The 20,344-nt window shown below is 45.0% G+C and overlaps 1 protein-coding gene and 1 pseudogene across 1 annotated transcript; one reads left to right on the top strand and one right to left on the bottom strand.

The window, feature by feature from the left end:
* The window catches only part of LOC135524345 (voltage-dependent calcium channel subunit alpha-2/delta-1-like), a 110,314-nt pseudogene that overhangs the window by 55,368 nt on the left and 34,602 nt on the right, over positions 1 to 20,344 (bottom strand).
* Positions 10,917 to 11,773, top strand: LOC135524344 (uncharacterized; the record flags this gene model as incomplete). The annotated part of the gene is made up of 1 exon (XM_064951799.1): positions 10,917 to 11,773. A coding segment is annotated over one exon (837 nt), but the record flags the coding sequence as incomplete, so codon positions are not given.

Genomic DNA, 20,344 nt, shown 5'->3' on the forward strand with positions numbered 1-20,344 from the left:
GTTGTGGGTGGTTGCCTCACTGCCTGGTACGGTAATTGCTCGGCCTCTGACCGCTAGGCACTACATAGGGTAGTGTGTACGGCCCAGTACATCACTGGGGCTAAGCTGCCTCTCTGTTTATCATATATATGCATAGTCACTTTAACTATACATTCATGTACATACTACCTCAATTGGCCTGACCAACCAGTGCTCCCGCACATTGGCTAACCGGGCTATCTGCATTGTGTCCCGCCACCCACAACCCACCAACCCCTCTTTTACGCTACTGCTACTCTCTGTCTATCATATATGCATAGTCACTTTAACCATATCTACATTTACATACTACCTCAATCAGACTGACTAACCGGTGTCTGTATGTAGCCTAGCTACTTTGATAGCCCCACTACTGTATATAGCCCCACTACTGTATATAGCCCCACTACTGTATATAGCCCCGCCACTGTTATTTTTCAATGTCTTATCATTGTTGTTTTTATTTTTTTACTTACCTATTGTTCACCTAATAACTTTTTTGCACTATTGGTTATAGCCTGTAAGTAAGCATTTCACTGTAAGATCTAAACCTGTTGCATTCAGCGCACGTGACAAATAAACTTGGATTTGATTTATTTAAATTCCTTCGACCTCATGACTTGGTTTTTGCTCTGACATGCACTGTCTACTGTGGGACCTTATATAGACAGGTGTGTGCCTAAAACATGTCCAATCAATTAAATTTACCACAGGTGAACTCCAATCGTGTTGTAGAAACATCTCACGAATGATCAATGGAAACAGGATGCACCTGAGCTCAATTTCGAGTCTCATAGCAAAAGGTCGGAATACTTATAGAAATAAGTATTTTTAAATATTTAATAGACATTTCTAAAAACCTGTTTTCGCTTTGTCATTATGGGATATTGTGTGTAGATTGATGACGATTTTTATCTATTTAATACATTTTAGAATAAGGCTGGAACGTAAGAGATTTTTCAAATGCACTGCATACAGTACCAGCCAAAAGTTTGGACACACCTACTCATTCAATGGTTTTTCTTTATTTTTACAATTTTCTGCATTGTGTTAAACAAATCAAAATATATTTTATATTTGAGATTAAAGTAGCCACCCTTTGTCTTCATGACAGCTTTGCACAATCTTGGCATTCTCTCAACCAGCTTCATAAGGTAGTCATCTGGAATGTATTTCAATTAACAGGTGTGCCTTGTTAAAAGTTAATATGTGGAATTTCTTTCCTTCTTAATGCATTTCAGCCAATCAGCTGTGTTGTGACAAGGTACTGGTGGTATACAGAAGATAGCACTATTTGTAAAAGACCAAGTCCATATTATGGCAAGAACAGCTCAAATAAGCAAAGAAAAACGACAGTCCATCATTACATGAAGGTCAGTTAATGCGGAAAATTTCTAGAACTTTGAAAGTTCCTTTAGTGCACTCGCAAAAACTATCAAACGCTATGATAAAACTGGCTCTCATGAGGACCGCTACAGGAAAGGAAGACCCAGAGTTACCACTACTCCAGGGGGTAATTTCATTAGATTTACCAGCCTCAAAAATTGCAGCCCAAATAAATAATTCACAGAGTTAAATTAACAGACATCTCAACATCAACTGTTCGGAGAAGACTGCTTGAATCAGGCCTTCATGGTCGAACAGTTGCAAAGGAACCACTACTAAAGGACACCAATAAGAAGGAAACACTTGCTAATGCCAAGAGACACTAGCAATGGACATTAGACCGGTGAAAATCTGTCATTTGGTCTGATGAGTCCAAATTTGAGAATTTTGGTTCCAACCACCATGTTGTAGTGAGACGCAGAGCAGGTGAACGGATGATCTCTGTCACGGATGCCACCGGTACTGTTGCTCATTCTGTTCCCCAGTTCCGGAGGTCGACGTCACCAGCCTTCTAGGCTGCACTGAACTGTGTCATGACGCACACCTGGCTCCAATTCCTCACTGATTGTGTTTGTAAAAATCTGCCTTTTGTTTCCCCATTGGGCTGTCGATTATTGTTCCCATGTCCGTTGCTCGTGTGAGCACCTATGCGTTGTCTCAACCTGTACTGCGTGTTTTGTGAATTGTTTATTACGGGTCTCGTGCCGTGTTGTTCTACGAGGTTTACCCTTGCTCTATTGTTTGGGTACATCCCAGTGTTTTGTATGTGTTTGTTTTGGGTGTATTAAAAACCCAGATGATGTATTTCTGCGCCTGTCTCCAAATCCTTTATAACAGAGTGACAATCTCTGCATGTGTGGTTCCCACCGTGAAGCATGGAGGAGGAGGTGTGATAGTGCAACCAGCAAAGCACCCCACACTGTCTGTGATTTATTTAGAATTCAAGGCACACTTAACCAGCATGGCTACCAGGAGCATTCTGCAGCGATACGCCATCCCATCTGGTTTCTGATTAGTAGGTCTATCAAATGTTTTTTAACAGGACAATGACCCTGCACACCTCCAGGCTGTGTAAGAGCTATTTGACCAAGAAGGGAAGTGATGGAGTGCTGCATCAGAGCTCCCGAGTGGCGCAGCTGTCTAAGGCACTGCATATCAGTGCAAGTGGTGTCACAATAGTCCCTGTTTCGTATCCAGGCTGTATCACATCCGGCCTTGATTGGGAGTCCCATAAAGCGGCACAGAATTGGCCCAGCGTCATCCGGGGTAGGCCATCATTGTAAATAAGAATTTGTTCTTAACTGACTTGCCTAGTTAAATAAAAGGTTAAATGTAAAAAAATATCAGATCAGATGACCTAGCCTCTACAATCACCTGACCTCAACCAAACTGTGATGGTTTGGGATGATTTGGACCACAGAGTGAAGGAAAAGCAGCCAACAAGTGCTCAGCATTTGTGGGAACTCCTTCAAGACTTTTGGAAAAGCATTCCTCAAGAAGCTGATTGAGAGAATGCCGAGAGTGTGCAAAGCTGTCATAAAGGCAACGGTTGGCTATTTGAAGAATATCAAACAAAAAATATATTTTGATTTGTTTTTACACTTTTTTGGTAACTACATGATTCCATATGTGTTATTTCATAGTTTTGATGTCTTCACCATTATTCTACAATGTAATGTAAATGTAAAGAAAATCCCTTGAATTAGTAGGTTGTGTCCAAACATTTGACTGGTATTGTATCTGTACTGTTTAGTGACAAAAATAAGGGGTCTTTCTTATGTCTCATATATTGGACAGACACTTCAGAACAAACTTTTTGTATATTGTTTTGGGGACTCTTTTGTTCCATGTAGTGAATCTGTTATTCAATGTGTTTGTATGGGCTAATAGCGGTAAGGCCAAAACGTGTTTTTCATCAAATATGTTTTTAAAAATATATATTTTTGGTACTATAAGGGGTCTTAAAATTCCTAATCAAATAGCCAAATATCCTTGGTATGACCTTCCTAAAACAATTCAATATAGGTTAGTAGTACCCCCACCCCTTCCCCGGCTAAGACTCTTATGGATTAAGGCAGCCCCCAGTACCTCTCTGATTCAGAGGGGTTGGGTTAAATGCGGAAGACACATTAGTTGAATGCATTCAGTTGTGCAATTGACTAGCTATCCCCACGCCCTGCACACACACACCTTGGCAGCCAAGTCATCAGTGCTCTGAAACCTGCACAGACCTATTGTACCTACAGCTACAGATATAAGACAGACAAAACACTGACAATGTTGTGATCATAGTAATTATATGATGCAGAGAGGCTAGGCCAAAAGTTGGCTGTACGGTCTTTCGAAACAGTGCTGCAACCCATTGATCTGAACCAATCAATGTGCCACTGTTAATCAGCCAATGGGGAGAGCAGATATACATGCATCCATGGAGACTAGCAGAATCTGGCTTGGTGTGTGTGCGTGGATATCTGCGTCTGTGTGACAACCTTGATACTTATAACTGAGTGACGGACTCCACTTGGAAGAGTAATTTGAAGGTTTCTACCTGACATGAAGACTAAGCTCAGAAGCCAGCATGGACACAAGTATGTTTTACTATACTTGTAGGTACCAAAAAATAATATTCCCATTCAAAATCCTATTTTCCTTAACCCTAAACCTAACCCTTAACCATAACCTTAATCCCAAAACCCTAACCCTGAAACTAAACCTAACTCATAACCCTAAACATATACCCTAACACTAACCCTAATTGTAACACTAACCTTAAATCTAACCCCTAAGCCTAAGAAAAAAAAATCCTTGCGGGGACCGGTGAAATGTCGCCACTCGTCTGAATCTCGTTTTTTTGTGAGGACTTCTGGTCCCCACAATGATAGTAAAACCAAACCACACACACGTACATACACTCTCATAATAGAATGTGCTCTTTTATCACCTAATCTATTAAATGGAGGGGAGGGTGAGAAGGAAGGTGGGATGGAAAGAGTTGTTTTTATCAGGGTTTATTAATGCATTAGTGTTGTTTTCAACCTCTGGGTTTTCTAGTTGAGTGTAGTCTGAGAAAGAAAGAGGGAGATGTAGAAAGAGAGAATGATAGATACGCATTTCCCATTGTTCTCTGAATGGCACTCTAGGGCTGTTGTAGCAGCCTGATCACTAGGAATATACTTTGATTTTGGACATTTGAAAAGATCCTGAGAACATCGGTATATACCTTCCTCGGTGCTCACCTAAACAAAAGAAAATCAATTGCCCAGCACTGGGTGTGAACTCATAATACTCAGCAGCAAAGCACACCGCTCAGACCACTACACTACAGCAATTTACAAGGTGTTTGCAAGCCGTGAGAATACTTGATGGTACAGTATGAGAAAAAAAGGTTCTACCTATGGGGACAACCGAAAAACCCTTTTGGAACCCCTGGATTATAGATAATCAACATTTTGGTAGATTGGTAAAAAATAAAAAAGCAGACATCGAATATCCCTTTAAGCATGGTGAAGTTATTAATTACACTTTGGATGGTGTATCAATACACCCAGTCACTGCAAAGACACAGGCATCCTTCCTAACTAAGTTGCCGAAGAGGAAGGAAACCGCTCAGGGATTTCACCATGACACCAATGGTGATTTTAAAACAGTTACAGAGTTTAATGTCTATGATAGGAGAAAACTGAGGATAGATCAACAACATTGTATTTAGTCCACAATACTAACCTAAATGAAACAGAGTGAAAATAAGGAAGCCTGTACACAATTAAAACTTTCCAAAAGATGCATCGTGTTTGCAACAAGGCACTAAAGTAATACTGGCAAAGCAATTCACTTTGTGAATTGCTGTTTCATAACACTTTGTGTTATGTTTGGGGCAAATACAACACATTACTGAGTACCACTCTTCATATTTTCAAGCATAGTGGTGGCTGCATCATGTTATGGATATGCTTGTGGAGTTTTTCAGGATAAAAAAGAAAAGGAATGGAGTTAAGCACAGGCAAGACCCTAGAGGAAAGTCTGCTTTCCACCAGACACTGGGAGATTAATTCATCTTTCAGTAGGTCAATAACCTAAAACACGAGGCCAAATCTACAGTGGAGTTGCTTACCAAGAAGATAGGGAATGTTCCTGTGTGGTAGATCTAAATATTTTACTTAAATCTACTTTAAAATCTATGGCAAGACCTGAAAATGGTTGTCTAGCAATTACATTTTTTGTTATCCATTTTGAATTCAGGCTGTAACACAACAACATGTGGAATAAGTTAAGGGGTATAAATACTGAAAATGGTTGTCTAGCAATTACTCTTTTTTATCTATTTTAAATTCAGGCTGTAACACAACAGCATGTGGAATAAGTCAAGGGGTATGAATACTTCTAAAGGTTCTGTATGTATGTATGTATACTTACATAAACTACGTTGACATAGTCATCATCAGACAGAGTCTCCAGCATCTCACTGACTGAGGTCTTGATCAGCTTCAGAGTCAGACCAGACACACTGCCACTCCTATAGAGACATTTAAGCAGTTTAATCTGTCTATCGACATGTCTGTAGACAAATGTCGTAGTGACATCATGAACATTCTATTGACGTTGTTGTTATGATTAAGTATATACACAAAAATGAAAGGCTGCATGATATCAGTAGCCCGGTGCTCCAAATAGCATACTTTCTCTAGTTATAAACCCATTTAAACCCAGTTTAAAAATGTATTCAGTAAATGCCAAACTAGCAAGCCAGGCAACTAAAAACTGTTTTCTAAACAATATTTTGGTTCGTTGCTAGCTAGCTCATTAGCTAGCTGGATATCCAGTTCAAATAATGACCAGAGTATAGCTGACAATGTCTTAACTTATTAGTCATTATTAGAGGAAAATAAACTCACAACAACATAATTATTTACAAGATAATGGCGAGCTTACAGAAAATAGCTTACTGACACAGTGTGACGAAATAGAAGTAGGTCATTCTATCAGAGAATTTTAGAACTCATGCATCATCTTGTCACAGGAGGATTTGGTCTGGTTGCTGTGGCGGTCCGGGTAACCACGACAACGGACATGGCAACAGTCGCAGAGACTTAAACTTCTTTAATGTCTGTGTGACAAGGAAACTGACATTCGCAGCGACAGTATAGACATTCCACCGTAGTATAAATTAAATGTCATTTTGACCAGCGACACTTCTAATTGTCTACAGACATGTCGTTAGACCCATTAGACCTGGTATAAACTGGCCTTTAGATTCAACCCAAAGAATTAGAATGATGAAGTTATCTTTATATGATTCAACCTACCCCAAAACTACACTGCAAGATACAAGAGGGAGGTACTCTGGTATACTGTACTATGTTGGGCTAGTGTGTTGGGCTAGTTGGGTATAGTGTTACTATGCGGTAATGTCATATAGAACTACATGTTGTGACTCACGCGTCCACTAGGATCAGCATGTCCTTGGGAGAGGCAGCTCCCTGAATGTACCTACACACACACACAAGTCACATACACACAGAGGTTATAAATATACTCACAGTACACACAGATATTATAAACACAATACATACAGAGGTTATAAACACAGTCGTAGGCGCCTGAGCAATGGAGCAAACGGAGCATCTGCAACCCGGCTTTCAAAATAGGGGAGCAAATATTTGTTTTTGCACCCCACTGTTTTACCAGAACATGATCATGATCCATTAGGTAATTTGTCATTTTCAATGATTACCAAAGCTTTGAGCTAGTCTGTATTCAAATAGATATGTCCATTTTATATATGACGTACAGTAATAACCACCAGATTGCACCCCTCTCCCATCGCCTCAAGATGAATGGTTTTGACCACTAAAGCATTTTCTCTCTCCAGCGCGTCATTGTTTTGGTTCAGTGCAGATAGAAAGCACTCACTGCACAACTGGTGTTTAAAGTCAAAAGGCACTTGCAAAATGCAATTATTTATTTATTTTTTGTGTGCTGTTGTTAGTTTTGAGACTGACACAAATAATAATTTCCACAAAGTTGGCTGCTTCAGTGTCTTTAGATATTTTTGTCAGATGTTACTATGGAATACTGAAGTACAATTACAAGCATTTCATAAGTGTCAAAGGCTTTTATTGACAATTACATGAAGTTGATGCAAAGAGTCAATATTTGTAGTGTTGACCATTCTTTTTCAAGACCTCTGCAAGACCTCTGCAAGACCAATTTCCATGGCAAAGAGGGACTTTGCAATTACTTGCATTTCATCTGATCACTCTTCATAACATTCTGGAGTATCTGCAAATTGCCATCATACAAACTGAGGCAACAGACTTCGTGAAAATGTATATTTGTGTCATTCTCAAAACCTTTGGCCACGACTGTACATAGAGAACCTGGTATCTGGTGTGTGTGTGTGTGTGTGTGTGTGTGTGTGTGTGTGTGTGTGTGTGTGTGTGTGTGTGTGTGTGTGTGTGTGTGTGTGTGTGCGTGTGTGTGTGCGTGTGTGTGTGTGAGAGAGAGAAAGCGAGAGGGAGAGAGAGAGGTTTCTTACCAGGGCCTCCTGCGTACATCGTATAGGTCAATTTTACTGGGGGTCTTCCGAGCATCCATCCATGGAGAGGCTGGATAGGAGAGACAGAGTCTGGGTTAACAACAATACTGTGGAACTGGGTTAGGATCACTGAAATACATTGTGACTCTTTGATGAAGTTTAACGGAGGTTGTTTCAGAACGCACACATGATAACAACACTTGTTACAGTATAAAGATCATTATCATTCATAAACCGATGCAGTCAGTAGAGTTCAGAAACTATCACTGACTTCCTTTTCTATTCAAGTTCTGTATAGCTCCTATCTAGGTTAATGCTTTGTGTGTACTGGGTAGAATCCATGTAGGAATTTTGACTCTGTTTATATGCATACAATATAAACAAATTAGTAAAAACTAGGATACAGTTGGCTACAGGGGCACGAAAGATAATATAGCTTCAATGTGCATGTGCATGTGTGTGTGTTACCTGGGTAGTATCGGGCCAGTCCAGTAGCACTACCAAACACCTGCCAGAGCAGAGTAGGGTCATCCTCTCTGTTCTTCTTAAACACATCCTCCAGCGCCTCCGTCCAATTCAACTCATTCTGCACGGTGGTGGCTACCCACACACATACACACACACAGACACACAAAACAGATAGTTGGATTTAGATTACAATTCCCAATTAAAACCAAGAAATTGATCAATATTGAGAAAAGTGTAATGTACAACCTCTGTTTCGTATCATTGGAGATTACAAAAGATTGGAAAGCTGCAGCGGTCATCCCCCCTATTCAAAGGGGAGACATTCTAGACTCAAACTGCTACAGAGCTATATCTATCCTACCCTGCCTTTCCAAGGTCTTCGAAAGCCAAGTTAACAAACCGATCACCGACCATTTAGAATCCCACCATACCTTCTCCGCTATGCAATCTGGTTTCAGAGCTGGTCATGGGTGCACCTCAGGCATGCTCAAGATCCTAAGCGATATCATAACCGCCATCGATAAGACACATTACTGTGCAACCTTATTCATTGACCTGGCCAATGCTTACGACTCTGTCTCCCTCCAGTCCCTCGACTTCTTGGCACTGACGGAAACATGGATCACCACAGATAACACTGCTACTCCTACTGCTCTCTCTTCGTCCGCCCACGTGTTCTCGCACACCCCGAGAGCTTCTGGTCAGCGGGGTGGTGGCACCGGGATCCTCATCTCTCCCAAGTGGTCATTCTCTCTTTCTCCCCTTACCCATCTGTCTATCGCCTCCTTTGAATTCCATGCTGTCACAGTTACCAGCCCTTTCAAGCTTAACATCCTTATCATTTATCACCCTCCAGGTTCCCTCGCCTCGGAGAGTTCATCAATGAGCTTGATGCCTTGATAAGCTCCTTTCCTGAGGACGGCTCACCTCTCACAGTCCTGGGCGAATTTAACCTCCCCACGTCTACCTTTGACTCATTCCTTTCTGCCTCCTTCTTTCCACTCCTCTCCTCTTTTGACCTCACCCTCTCACCTTCCCCCCCTACTCACAAGGCAGGCAATACGCTCGACCTCATCTTTACTAGATGCTGTTCTTCCACTAACCTCATTGCAACTCCCCTCCAAGTCTCCGACCACTACCTTGTATCCTTTTCTCTCTCGCTCTCATCCAACACTTCCCACACTGCCCCTACTCGGATGGTATTGCGCCGTCCCAACCTTCGCTCTCTCTCCCCCGCTACTCTCTCCTCTTCCATCCTATCATCTCTTCCCTCTGCTCAAACCTTCTCCAACCTATCTCCTGATTCTGCCTCCTCAACCCTCCTCTCTTCCCTTTCTGCATCCTTTGACTCTCTATGTCCCCTATCCTCCAGGCCGGCTCGGTCCTCCCCTCCCGCTCCGTGGCTCGACGACTCATTGCGAGCTCACAGAACAGGGCTCCGGGCAGCCGAGCGGAAATGGAGGAAAACTCGCCTCCCTGCGGACCTGGCATCCTTTCACTCCCTCCTCTCTACATTTTCCTCCTCTGTCTCTGCTGCTAAAGCCACTTTCTACCACTAAATTCCAAGCATCTGCCTCTAACCCTAGGAAGCTCTTTGCCACCTTCTCCTCCCTCCTGAATCCTCCTCCCCCTCCCCCCCCCTCCTCCCTCTCTGCAGATGACTTCGTCAACCATTTTGAAAAGAAGGTCGACGACATCCGATCCTCGTTTGCTAAGTCAAACGACACCGCTGGTTCTTCTCACACTGCCCTACCCTGTGCTCTGACCTCTTTCTCCCCTCTCTCTCCAGATGAAATCTCGCTTCTTGTGACGGCCGGCCGCCCAACAACCTGCCCGCTTAACCCTATCCCCTCCTCTCTTCTCCAGACCATTTCCGGAGACCTTCTCCCTTACCTCACCTCGCTCATCAACTCATCCCTGACCGCTGGCTACGTCCCTTCCGTCTTCAAGAGAGCGAGAGTTGCATCCCTTCTGAAAAAACCCACACTCGATCCCTCCGATGTCAACAACTACAGACCAGTATCCCTTCTTTCTTTTCTCTCCAAAACTCTTGAACGTGCCGTCCTTGGCCAGCTCTCCCGCTATCTCTCTCAGAATGACCTTCTTGATCCAAATCAGTCAGGTTTCAAGACTAGTCATTCAACTGAGACTGCTCTTCTCTGTATCACGGAGGCGCTCCGCACTGCTAAAGCTAACTCTCTCTCCTCTGCTCTCCTCTGCTCTCATCCTTCTAGACCTATCGGCTGCCTTCGATACTGTGAACCATCAGATCCTCCTCTCCACCCTCTCCGAGTTGGGCATCTCCGGCGCGGCCCACGCTTGGATTGCGTCCTACCTGACAGGTCGCTCCTACCAGGTGGCGTGGCAAGAATCTGTCTCCTCACCACGCGCTCTCACCACTGGTGTCCCCCAGGGCTCTGTTCTAGGCCCTCTCCTATTCTCGCTATACACCAAGTCACTTGGCTCTGTCATAACCTCACATGGTCTCTCCTATCATTGCTATGCAGACGACACACAATTAATCTTCTCCTTTCCCCCTTCTGATGACCAGGTGGCGAATCGCATCTCTGCATGTCTGGCAGACATATCAGTGTGGATGACGGATCACCACCTCAAGCTGAACCTCGGCAAGACGGAGCTGCTCTTCCTCCCGGGGAAGGACTGCCCGTTCCATGATCTCGCCATCACGGTTGACAACTCCCTTGTGTCCTCCTCCCAGAGCGCTAAGAACCTTGGCGTGATCCTGGACAACACCCTGTCGTTCTCAACTAACATCAAGGCGGTGGCCCGTTCCTGTAGGTTCATGCTCTACAACATCCGCAGAGTACGACCCTGCCTCACACAGGAAGCGGCGCAGGTCCTAATCCAGGCACTTGTCATCTCCCGTCTGGATTACTGCAACTCGCTGTTGGCTGGGCTCCCTGCCTGTGCCATTAAACCCCTACAACTCATCCAGAACGCCGTAGCCCGTCTGGTGTTCAACCTTCCCAAGTTCTCTCACGTCACCCCGCTCCTCCGCTCTCTCCACTGGCTTCCAGTTGAAGCTCGCATCCGCTACAAGACCATGGTGCTTGCCTACGGAGCTGTGAGGGGAACGGCACCGCAGTACCTCCAGGCTCTGATCAGGCCCTACACCCAAACAAGGGCACTGCGTTCATCCACCTCTGGCCTGCTCGCCTCCCTACCACTGAGGAAGTACAGTTCCCGCTCAGCCCAGTCAAAACTGTTCGCTGCTCTGGCCCCCCAATGGTGGAACAAACTCCCTCACGACGCCAGGACAGCGGAGTCAATCACCACCTTCCGGAGACACCTGAAACCCCACCTCTTTAAGGAATACCTAGGATAGGATAAAGTAATCCTTCTCACCCCCCCCCTTAAATGATTTAGATGCACTATTGTAAAGTGGCTGTTCCACTGGATGTCATAAGGTGAATTCACCAATTTGTAAGTCGCTCTGGATAAGAGCGTCTGCCAAATGACTTAAATGTAAATGTAAATGTCAATCACCACATTCTTATCAGCAGACTCAACAGCCTTGGTTTCTCAAATGATTGCCTCGACTGGTTCACCAACTACTTCTCTGATAGAGTTCAGTGTGTCAAATCGGAGGGCCTGTTGTCCGGACCTCTGGCAGTCTCTATGGGGGTACCACAGAGTTCAATTCTCGGGCCGACTCTCTTCTCTGCATACACCAATGATGTCGCTCTTGCTGCTGGTGATTCTCTGATCCACCTCTACGCAGACGACACCATTCTGTATACCTCTGGCCCTTCTTTGGACACGGTGTTAACTAACCTCCAGACGAGCTTCAATGCCACACAACTCTCCTTCCGTGGCCTCCAACTGCTCTTAAATGCAAGTAAAACTAAATGCATGCAATTCAACCGATCACTGCCCGCACCTGCCCGCCTGTCCAGCATCACTACTCTGGACGGTTCTGACTTAGAATATGTGGACAACTACAAAAACCTAGGTGTCTGGTTAGACTGTAAACTCTCCTTCCAGACTCACAATAAACATATCCAATCCAACATTTAATCTAGAATCGGCTTTCTATTTCGCAAAAATCCTCCTTCCTCATGCTGCCAAACATACCTTCGTAAAACTGACCATCCTACCGATCCTGGACTTTGGCGATGTCATTTACAAAATAGCCTCAAACACTCTACTCAACAATTTGGATGCAGTCTATCACAGTGCCATCCATTTTGTCACCAAAGCCCCATATACTACCCACCACTGCGACCTGTACGCTCTCATTGGCTGGCCTTCGCTTCATACTCACCGCCAAACCCACTGGCTCCAGGTCATCTCTGCTAGGTAAAGCCCCGCCTTATCTCAGCTCACTGGTCACCATATCAGCACACACTAGTAGCACGCGCTCCAGCAGGTATATCTCACTGGTCACCCCCAAAGCCAATTCTTCCTTTGGCCGCCTTTCCTTCCAGTTCTCTGCTGCCAATGACTGGAACAAACTGCAAAAATCACTGAAGCTAGAGACTCATATCTCCGTCACTAGCTTTAAGCACCAGCTGTCAGAGGAGCTCACAGATCACTGCACCTGTACATAGCCCATTTGTAATATAGCCCATCCAATTACCATCATTCTTATACCATACTGTATTTATTTATTTATCTTGCTCCTTTGCACCCCACTATCTCTACTTGCACATTCATGTTCTGCACATCTACCATTCCAGTGTTACGTAGTCTCCAGCACCATCCCTCACCTTTTACAGAAACTGTGGTTGGAACACACTTAGTTCATGTTTAAATTATGTATTGCCACTATAAAACATCTTTAATAGAGTCATAGTGTTATTATTTGATGCAATCCTCTAATGAGGGAGTTAGTTTTGTGTCATTAATATCAAGTTTCTGAAGTCGAGAACAAAATTCTTAGTATTGCAAAAAAGTGATATTGAAAGCAAAACATAAATCCAAAAGTATTGATAGCAAAACAAAATATTGGAAGGATTTTTTTTTGTGAAAGCAAATAAAAACATTCACAGATTTTCTTTAATGATAACGTAATTAAATTAAACGCATCCCTCTTTCCTGCAATTCTCCCTATCTTTGGTTATGTTGACCTGACCTTTGATTGCACTGCCTTTTTTCTAGTTGCAAGATTTGGCACATTCATTCCAGCAACATAGCATCCTGCATCCCACTGCTGGTTTACTCTGAAGCAGAGCAGGGTTGATCCTGGTTGCTTCCTGGATGGGAGACTAGATGTGGCGAGCTGTAAGTGGTGAAAAAATAATGTGAAAACCACATTGTCATTTTTCTACATGTGATTTGATCACAAATGTGTTCACACCGAATTCTTTCACGCGCACATTTTTTATACTTTTTTGCATATATATTTTTAAGGGTTTGTACACAGTTTGAGGCCTTGATCCACACTGATGAGGATATGAGAGGCAGGTGGATGGACACAGGTGGTGAGTGGAGAAGAAGGGAGATTGACGATGTGTGTGTGTGTGTGTGTGTGTGTGTGTGTGTGTGTGTGTGTGTGTGTGTGTGTGTGTGTGTGTGTGTGTGTGGGGCCTTCATTATAAAGACATTACATTCATACATTGCATTATGGGGACGTGATCTGAATTAATGTGGTGGCTCTGCAGTGTCTGTGTCTCTCTATCTCTCTGTGAAATACTTTACAACTGTAGTCTTTGGGTCTCTTACTTAAGTCACACCTTGGACAATTCCATTGGTTATCTTGTTCCTAACAAGCCAAATCAAGCTCATATGAAGCAATACAAAATGTAAAATGTTCAGGTCGGCAGCATATTGGGAAAAAACGCAGCAGAAACTCAAGAGACAGCTGGAACATGTTCCTGTAAGTTTGGTAAAGATGATATCATCAAGAGGAGGATCCTAATTTCTCTGTATTGGATTGCTTGTTTAACATTTTCTGAGGCAGCAATGGGAGGTCTGACTATGGCTCCTGCCCATTAGTGAGTTCATAGTGAATGTAATGCACCCTCTCCCTCCCCCTCTCCCTCCCCCTCTCCCTCCCCCTCTCCCTCCCCCTCTCTTGCTTGTGAGGTAGATGAGCTGTGGGTTTCCACCACTGTTAGTCTTCTGTTACAATATAACATTCTGTTATAACATCTTCTGCCAAGGACAATGAATACCAACCCACCCACCCACGCCACATACACAACCCTCTCGCACAGAGCAGAGATAGGCCAGCCATGGTCTATTCCTGAAACCTTTATGGACTCTGGGTCCAAATGAACAGTTGGAACCTCACTCACGTATATACAGTTGAAGTCGGAAGTTTACATACACTTAAGGTTGGAGTCATTAAAACAAGTTTTTCAACTACTCCACAAATTCCTTGTTAACAAGGTTAAGTCGGTTAGGCCATTACTTTGTGCATGACACAAGTCATTTTTCCAACAATTGTTTACAGACAGATTACTTCACTGTATCACAATTCCAGTGGGTCAGAAGTTTACATACACTAAGTTGTTAACTGTGCCTTTAAACAGCAGGGAAAAATCCAGAAAATGAAGTCATGGCTTTAGAAGCTTCTGATAATTTGAGTCATTTAGAGGTATACCTGTGGATGTTTTTCAAGGCCTATTTTCAAACTCAGTGCCTCTTTGCTTGACATCATGGGAAAATCAAAAGAAATCAGCCATGACATCAAAACAAATGTAGACCTCCACAAGTCTGGTTCATCCTTGGGAGCAATTTCCAAATGCCTGAAGGTATCATGTTCAGCTGTACAAACAATAGTACGTAAGTATAACACCATGGGACCACGCAGTCGTCATACCACTCAGGAAGGAGATGCGTTCTGTCTCCTAGAGATGAACATACATTGGTGCAAAAAGTGCAAATCAATCCCAGGACAACAGCAAAGGACCTTGAGAAGATGCTGGAGGAAACAGCTACAAAAATATATGTATCCACAGTAAAAACATGTCCTATATCGACAGCAAGAAAGAAGACACTTCTCCAAAACTGCCATAAAAAAGCCAGACTACGGTTTGGAACTGCACATGGGGAAATGTCCTCTGGTCTGATGAAACAAAAATAGAACTGTTTGACCATAATGACCGTCATTATGTTTGGAGGAAAAAGGGGGATGTCACGCCTTGGTCTTAGTATTTTGTGTTTTAGTTTATTAGTTAGTCAGACCAGGGTGTGACATGGGTTATTATGTATTGTGTTTTCGTATTGGGGTTTGTAGTGTCTGGGATTGTAGCTGATTAGGGGTGTGTGTGTGTGTTAAATAGGTTGGCTGCCTGAGGCGGTTCTCAATCAGAGTCAGGTGATTCTCGTTGTCGCTGATTGGGAATCGTATTTAGGTAGCCTGGTTTTCGCCTTGTATTTCGTGGGTGATTGTTCCTGTCTCTGTGTAGTGTGCACCAGTCAGGCTGTAATAGGTTTCACGTTCTGTTTGTTATTTTTGTATTTATTAGTTATTCGTGTTTAGTTCGTTCGTTTGTCTTCTCTAAATAAACATGAGCAACTTACACGCTGCATTTCGGTCCGACTCTCCTTCAACAAAAGAAGAACGCCGTTACAGAATCACCCACCACACTCGGACCGAGCAGCGTGTCAACAGGCAGGTGCAGCCCAAACAGGAGCAGCGTATTAACAGGCAACGACAGCTGGAGAAGCAAAAGGAGGAGGAATTAGAAACAGCTGAAGCGGAGAGGCGCTGGTATGAGGAGGCAGCACGGCGACGTGGATGGCAACAAGTGGAGGCACTAAGGAGAGAAGAGGCAGCCGGAGATTGGAGCCGACGATACGAGGGAACACGGTTGGCAAGGAAGCCCGAAAAGCAGCCCCAAATTTTTTTTGGGGGGGGGCTATCAGGGAGTATGGCTGCGTCAGGTAGGAGACCAGCGCAATCTCCCTGTGCGTACCGGGGGGCTAGAGAGACCGGGCAGGCACCGTGTTATGCAGTGGTGCGCACGGTGTCCCCAGTGCGGGTGCATAGCCCGGTGCGGTATATTTCAGCTCCGCGTATCGGCTGGGCTAGATTGAGCGTTGAGCCTAATGCCATGAAGCCGGCTCTACGCATCCGGTCTCCAGTGCGTCTCCTTGGGCCGGTTTACATGGCACCAGCCTTGCGCTCGGTGTCTCCGGTTCGCCTACATAGCCCAGTGCGGGCTATTTCTCCTCACAGCACTGGCAGGGCAACCGAGAGTATTCAACCAGGTAAGGTTGGGCAGGCTCGGTGCTCAAGAGCTCCAGTGCGCCTGCACGGTCCAGTCTATCCAGAACCACCTCCACACCCCAGCCCTCCAGTAGCAGCTCCCCGCACTAGGCTTCCTGTGCGTGTCCTCGGCCAAATACCACCAGTGCCAGCACCACGCATCAGGCCTTCAGTGCGCCTCGCCTGTTCAGCGCAGCCAGCGCTTCCTCCCTCTCCTGCGCTGTCGGAGTCACCCGTCTGTTCAGCGGTTCTAGAGCCTTCCTCCTCTACAGCGCTGCCGGAGCCTCCTGCCTGTATAGAGCAGCCTGAGCTGCCAGTCTACATTGAGCAGCCAGAGCTGCCAGTCTGCAAAGAGCTGCCAGTCTGCATGGAGTTGCCAGTCTGCATGGAGTTGCCAGTCTGCATGGAGTTGCCAGTCTGCATGGAGCTGCCAGTCTGCATGAAGCAGCCAGAGCTGCTAGTCTGCATGGAGCAGCTAGAGCTGCCAGTCTGCAAGGAGCTGCCAGTCTCCATGAAGCCGCCAGAGCTGTCAGTCAGTATGGAGCAGCCAGAGCCGCCAGTCAGCATGGAGCAGCCAGAGCCGTCAGTCAGCATGAAGCAGCCAGATCTGCCAGTCAGCCAGACTCTTCCAGATCTGCCAGTCAGCCAGACTCTTCCAGATCCGCCAGACAGCCAGACTCTTCCAGTCAGCCAGACTCTTCCAGTCAGCCAGACTCTTCCAGTCAGCCAGACTCTTCCAGATCTGCCAGTCAACCAGACCCTTCCAGATCTGCCAGTCAACCAGACCCTTCCAGATCTGCCAGTCAACCAGACCCTTCCAGATCTGCCAGTCAACCAGACTCTTCCAGATCTGCTAGTCAGCCAGGATCCGCCAGTAAACCAGGATCTGCCAGATCTGCTAGTCAGCCAGGATCCGCCAGTCAACCAGGATCCGCCAGTCAGCCAGGATCCGCCAGTCAGCCAGGATCCGCCAGATCTGCTAGTCGGCCAGGATCCTCCAGTCGGCCAGGATCCTCCAGTCGGCCAGGATCCGCCAGTCGGCCAGGATCCGCCAGTCGGCCAGGATCCGCCAGTCGGCCAGGATCCGCCAGTCGGCCAGGATCCGCCAGTCAGCCAGGATCTGCCGGATTCAACTGCCTGGCTGGGCTTCATCTCAGTACTGGGCTTCTCCTCAGTACTGGGCTGCCTCTCAGTGCTGGGCTGTCCCTCAGTCCCGAGCTGCCCCTCAGTCCCGAGCTGCCCCTCAGTCCCGAGCTGCCCCTCAGTCCCGAGCTGCTCCTCTGTTATGTAGGGTTCTGGGTGAGGACTATTCGGCCATGGTCGGCGGTTAGGGTGGATTATCCATGGACGCGAAGGGGAGGAACAATGACATTTATTAAGTGGGGTCCACGTCCGGAGCCGGAACCGCCACCATGGACAGACGCCCACCCAGACCCTCCCTATGGTTTTGAGGTGCGTTCGGGAGTCCGCACCTTAGGGGGGTTCTGTCACGCCTTGGTCTTAGTATTTTGTGTTTTAGTTTATTAGTTAGTCAGACCAGGGTGTGACATGGGTTATTATGTATTGTGTTTTCGTATTGGGGTTTGTAGTGTCTGGGATTGTAGCTGATTAGGGGTGTGTGTGTGTTAAATAGGTTGGCTGCCTGAGGCGGTTCTCAATCAGAGTCAGGTGATTCTCGTTGTCGCTGATTGGGAACCGTATTTAGGTAGCCTGGTTTTCGCCTTGTATTTCGTGGGTGATTGTTCCTGTCTCTGTGTAGTGTGCACCAGTCAGGCTGTAATAGGTTTCACGTTCTGTTTGTTATTTTTGTATTTATTAGTTATTCGTGTTTAGTTCGTTCGTTTGTCTTCTCTAAATAAACATGAGTAACTTACACGCTGCATTTCGGTCCGACTCTCCTTCAACAAAAGAAGAACGCCGTTACAGGGGAGGCTTGCATGCCGAAGAACACCATCCCAACCGTGAAGCACGGGGGTGGCAGCATCATGTTGTGGGGGTGCTTTGCTGCAGGAGGGACTGGTGCACTTCACAAAATAGATGGCATCATGAGGGAGGAAAATTATGTGGATATATTGAAGCAACATCTCAAGACATCAGTTAGGAAGTTAAAGATTGGTCGCAAATGGGTCTTCCAAATGGACAATGACCCCATGCATACTTCCAAAGATGTGGCAAAATGGCTTAATTAAGGACAACAAAGTCAAGGTATTGGAGTGGCCATCACAAAGCCCTTACCTCATCCTATATGAAATGGTTGGGCAGAACTGAAAAAGTATGTGTAAGCAAGGAGGCCTACAAACCTGATTCAGTTACACCAGCTCTGTCAGGAGGAATGGGCCAAAATTTACCAAACTTATTGTGGGAAGCTTGTGGAAGGCTACCTGAAAGGTTTGACCCAAGTTAAACATTTCAAAGGCAATGCTACCAAATACTAATTGAGTGTATGTACACTTCTGACCCACTGGGAATGTGATGAAAGAAATACAAACTAAAGTAAATAATTCTCTCCACTATTACTATGTCATTACACATTCATAAAAAAAGTGGTGATCCTAACTGACCTAAAACAGGAATTTTTACAAGGATTAAATGTCAGAAATTGTGAAAAACTGAGTTTAAATGTATTTTGCTAAGGTGTATGTAAACTTCCGACTTCAACTGTATATATATATATATATATATATATATATATTCTCTCTCACTCTGTTTACTGATTTCTATGAGGATTATAAATAGCAACAGCTTGTACTATTACCCAGTAGGCCACTGGGCTGACACATACTCATTACGGTCCACCAATCACAAATCTTCCCCCCCCAGAGAACGCAGGAGGAAACATGGCAACAAGCCCCGACCCCTGCCAGCAGAGTCTGGGAAGGGACAAGATACACACGCACTCTAGCTTACACGGACACCTGCACACACACACATACTAATTTCCCACATGCACCCTCTCCCTCTCTGTGAGGTCAGTAGTGGGTAACCTTGGATCCAGACGCTATCCCAGCAGGCCGAGGTGCATGCTGAAGGAGTGACTCCATCCTGCTGCCTCTACGTGTGAGGGCTGACGCAACACACCACACGCTATTGACCCTACACACAAACACAGTGACTCAGTAACGAAAACCCACGCGTGCGCAAGTAAGTCCAATCACACACACACACGAACACACACAGAAAGCAGCACACCGGTCAATATTAGACAAAGCAGTCAGATTTAATGTCAGAAGGACTCAGGAGACACACCTTTCAGACAGCGGATAAATACTAGTGAACCACACTGCTACCAACCAACCCATTACCACACCAACCAACTAGCAAACCAAATCTAACACATTCTGTCCCTTAATATTATGCAGCAAACAGGGAGAGGACATGCTGTCTTTTCATGTGTGGAGGTTCTCTCTAGGGAGCATGTTGTATACCTGAACAATAATACAGTTTATCAATAGAACACTTTCCACACAGCAAATGTGCAAGTGCTGAAAACTCGTTGTCGGGGTAAAAAGTGTTGTAAGTGTTATATCTGAGTGTTGATTCTAGTGGGGTTAACACCTGTTGTGAATAAATTAAGTGTTATCTGAAACACAGTGGAATCAACACCGCGAGGTGTTGTTATTTGACTGTGTCGATTTAATTTCCATTAACTCTATCAGACATGGGAGGGGCCTCATTATTATATTTCCCCCGCAAGCATTGTTGCAGGTTGATTTTTAGAATAGTTTGTTTTAATAGCTATGTTTCTTAATGCACACCGA

The sequence above is a fragment of the Oncorhynchus masou genome, chromosome 31, assembly GCF_036934945.1.
Source record: "Oncorhynchus masou masou isolate Uvic2021 chromosome 31, UVic_Omas_1.1, whole genome shotgun sequence".
Taxonomy (NCBI): domain Eukaryota; kingdom Metazoa; phylum Chordata; class Actinopteri; order Salmoniformes; family Salmonidae; genus Oncorhynchus; species Oncorhynchus masou.